The 3556-nt window shown below is 16.4% G+C and overlaps 2 protein-coding genes across 3 annotated transcripts in view; both read left to right on the plus strand.

Moving 5' to 3' along the window:
• Nucleotides 1–690, plus strand: part of LOC102680098 (V-type proton ATPase 116 kDa subunit a) — a 38840-nt gene extending 38150 nt beyond the window's left edge. The window contains 1 exon segment of the mRNA XM_031514017.1: nucleotides 136–690. Within this exon segment, the coding sequence (XP_031369877.1) occupies nucleotides 136–238 (103 nt within the window). The 3' untranslated portion in view covers nucleotides 239–690.
• A 1220-nt stretch (nucleotides 691–1910) lies between these two features.
• LOC102677820 (glycerol-3-phosphate dehydrogenase [NAD(+)], cytoplasmic) overlaps nucleotides 1911–3556 on the plus strand; it is a 13054-nt gene continuing 11408 nt past the window's right edge. Inside the window, exons 1-2 of one of the 2 annotated variants that reach the window (XM_006623194.1) lie at nucleotides 1911–2091; nucleotides 2659–2836. In XM_006623194.1, coding sequence (XP_006623257.1) covers nucleotides 2048–2091; nucleotides 2659–2836 — 222 coding nt within the window. In that variant the 5' untranslated portion in view covers nucleotides 1911–2047. The remainder of the gene's footprint in view (nucleotides 2092–2658; nucleotides 2837–3556) is intronic. The other variant, XM_006623193.2, reaches the window with a different exon arrangement.

Raw genomic sequence — 3556 nt, forward strand, 5'->3', positions numbered from 1 at the left:
AAATAATTAATCTTTTTGTATTTTAAAAAATTTTTCTTTAAGAAATCTTTTAGAATATATTTTAATAAAATAAAATATCAAATAAATCATTTTTAATAATATATACTATTATAAAATTGAATTTCTTTTTCATAGGGTCGAATTTCAAAGCAAATTTTACTCTGGACTAGGATATGGTTTCCAACCATTTTCATTTGAAATTATTTTAGATGCAGCACAATCCACTGCAGAAGATTAAAGTATTTATAATACAACGTTCCATTTATTATCAGTGAAATTCTTGTTCTCCATAAGTATAAAATACATAAAATTAATAATATTGTTATAATATTAATAGTAATGTTATAATATTAATTGTTTTTTACTAATCATAAATTAATACTATGTTCAAATAAATTAATTTTCATTTTTATTTACAAAACAAAAATAATTATAATTCAAAAAATAAAAAATATAATATTTTCATTTTATAATTATATTTAAAAATTTATTCAATATATTTATTATAAAAATATTTTAAATAGTATAATTTTTAAATAAAATTTGATTATCCAAAATGCTTATGGAGAATTTGTAAAAAAAAATAAAAATTGTAAATTATAAGTGGATCTGAAATATGTAGTAAAAACAACTGTATGTGCATGACATGTATTTAGTTATAATTATATATATACATGTTATAAATGTTAACTTATATCATTTTATTATTACATTCCTATCCATTATGTAATAAACAAATAAATAATATAACTTGTATTAATTTATTGAAATGAGTTTTCTTATATATATATATATATATATATCATAAATCATTATTTACGTAAAATTTATCTATTTGTTTACCACAAATTGATAAAAATATTGATAACCTGATACATTCAAGTATATTGCAAGTTGAATATAATATAATTTTAAATTTTTCACGAATACTTCAAAAAAATCTAAAACAATATTTAAAAGTATACCTGATATTTTTAAATTAAATAAATTCGAAGATTTGTAAATAAGCATATATCTAAGTATTATTTTAAACAAGGAGATATCTTTAAATCTAATCAAATTTGATTTCAAATAAATTTAAATTTTTTATTAAAATTATTTATTATGTAATGTATCATTTTAAAGCAAAAACAATCAGTCTACACAACATTAATTCAACTATTTTATTATTTGTAATATTTATAAAATAGCATTAAAAAATTATATCAGATCTATAATAATAAATATATGATGATTTTATGTCAAAATTGTTGGTTAATTATATAATCTTAAAAAATAATATTAAATATTTTTAAAAATTTAAAGAAAGAAATTGATTTGTATTTAAAGCATTTATATTGATAAATAGTAACATTAAATAGATATTTTTATAGAAGTAAATATTTACTTACATCATTTTTTTTTTTAAAGTTTTTAATATTTGAAACATTAGATAATATTCCGCGTTAAATATATTTTCTGTAAAATTTATATATATTAATATTCATTTCACAGTAGTAATATCAAAAAACAAATTATTATTATTTAATTATAGTAAAAATAGATAAAAAGTTTAAATAAAAAGAAAAATAAATAATATCTATTATCTTATTTGTATAAAAATATTTTTTTTTTATTTACGGATTATTTCATATTATGAATATTTCTTTGTATCTTAATAAATAAAATTGTTCTTATCTAATTACGTAATCTCCATAAAGTAAAAATTCGAAGATAAAAATATGTTTTTATTATATTTGATGTTCATTTGTCGATTATATTTTCGTTTACAATAATAAGAAGGTAAAATTCAAAGACTAATATTTTTTTTTTATCATGTTCGATTTTCATTGGTCGATCATTATACTTTTGCTTACAACAATAACTAGATGCCTATCATTGATGTTTCCATACTCCCACTTCTATATAAAATAACGCAAGTCTTTTACGTTCGAAGTTGTCCAGTCGTCCTCCTGCTTTGACAGTGTGTGGTTATTGTTCGTTGTTTTGCAATCATTTTCATTTTACTCTTTTATAATTTTATTATTATACTAATATAAATCAAATTATGGCAGAAAAACTACGTATTTGTATTGTTGGATCAGGAAATTGGTAAGTTTTCTTTAAATTTTAATAATATTAATATCTCTAGTAGCGAAATACTATCATTGATTAGACGCATTTAAATGTTTTCTATTATAATAATTAATTTCCACGTATTTTATACAAAGATTTATTGGAATATCATAATTATAATTATTAATTAAATCTATTCCATTTTTGATATTGATATATATATATATATAATATATATATANAAAATATGAAAAAATATGAAATATTATAGAAATAAATATCTAAATTAATAATTAAATAATATTATTAATAAGAAAAATAGCATAATGTTAAATAAAATATATTATTTATATAATTTTAGTTTGGATTTCATATAATAAAATTGTTCCGAAAAAATGAATATTTAATATAATTTTGTTTATTATTTAATAAATTAATAATAATGCATTTATATTTAATATACTCGACATAAAGTAGAAAAATATTGATAGAAATAATTTGAAAAATATTTCATTGAGAAAATTATATATAATTATATATAGACATATGTAAGAATATATTATATAGAAATATTATATAATTTTATTTTCTTATAATTTTTAGGGGTTCGACTATCGCTAAGATAATTGGAGTAAATGCTGTTAATTTTAGTAACTTCGAAGATCGCGTTACAATGTATGTTTATGAAGAAATAATCAATGGAAAAAAACTAACAGAAATTATTAATGAGACACATGAAAATGTAAAGTATCTTCCAGGACATAAGCTTCCGCCCAATGTAGTAAGTAGATATATGTATATTGTATATATTATGTGTTCCTTCAAAATAAAAAGATTTTTTATGATAAAATCAAATTAATAATAATATTACATATATCTTATCATTTATTATATTTATGTCGAGTATATATATGTGTATATTCAAAAATACTTATAATTTTTCTATTATCATATTTTCGAATATTATAAATATTATATGAAATAATAAGATTAAATTTAATTATTAAATGATATTATGTTTAGCTATTTAATAAATTATAAGTGTATATATAAAAAAATTAATATCAAATTTTAAGTTTCTTTCTCTTTCGCTTTCTTTCTATATATATATATAAATTTCGTAACATAAATAATATAAAATTTTCAAAAATAATATTTTGTTAAATATAATAAATTTATTTATTCCACATGAATACATCTAAAACATATAATTTAAACATATAATAAAACATATAACTTACATTTATATGATTTTATTACTTACTATTCTTACTATTGAATGTATTATTCTAAAAACAAATTAAATTTACATAATTTTAGTAACTTGAAATATACAAATTTATATATGTATCTTATATGTTCAACTTTTTATATAAAAAAAATTAATACTCATCAATTAATTATCAATTTATAATAAATTATATTATTTAATTTACAAATAAATTAATTAGTTTTTTATTCATTAAAAAAGTTTTATTAATTATTTTTAATAATTCTATAA

Source organism: Apis dorsata, unplaced genomic scaffold (genome assembly GCF_000469605.1).
Source record: "Apis dorsata unplaced genomic scaffold, Apis dorsata 1.3 scaffold_840, whole genome shotgun sequence".
In the NCBI taxonomy this organism is placed as follows: Eukaryota; Metazoa; Arthropoda; class Insecta; order Hymenoptera; family Apidae; genus Apis; species Apis dorsata.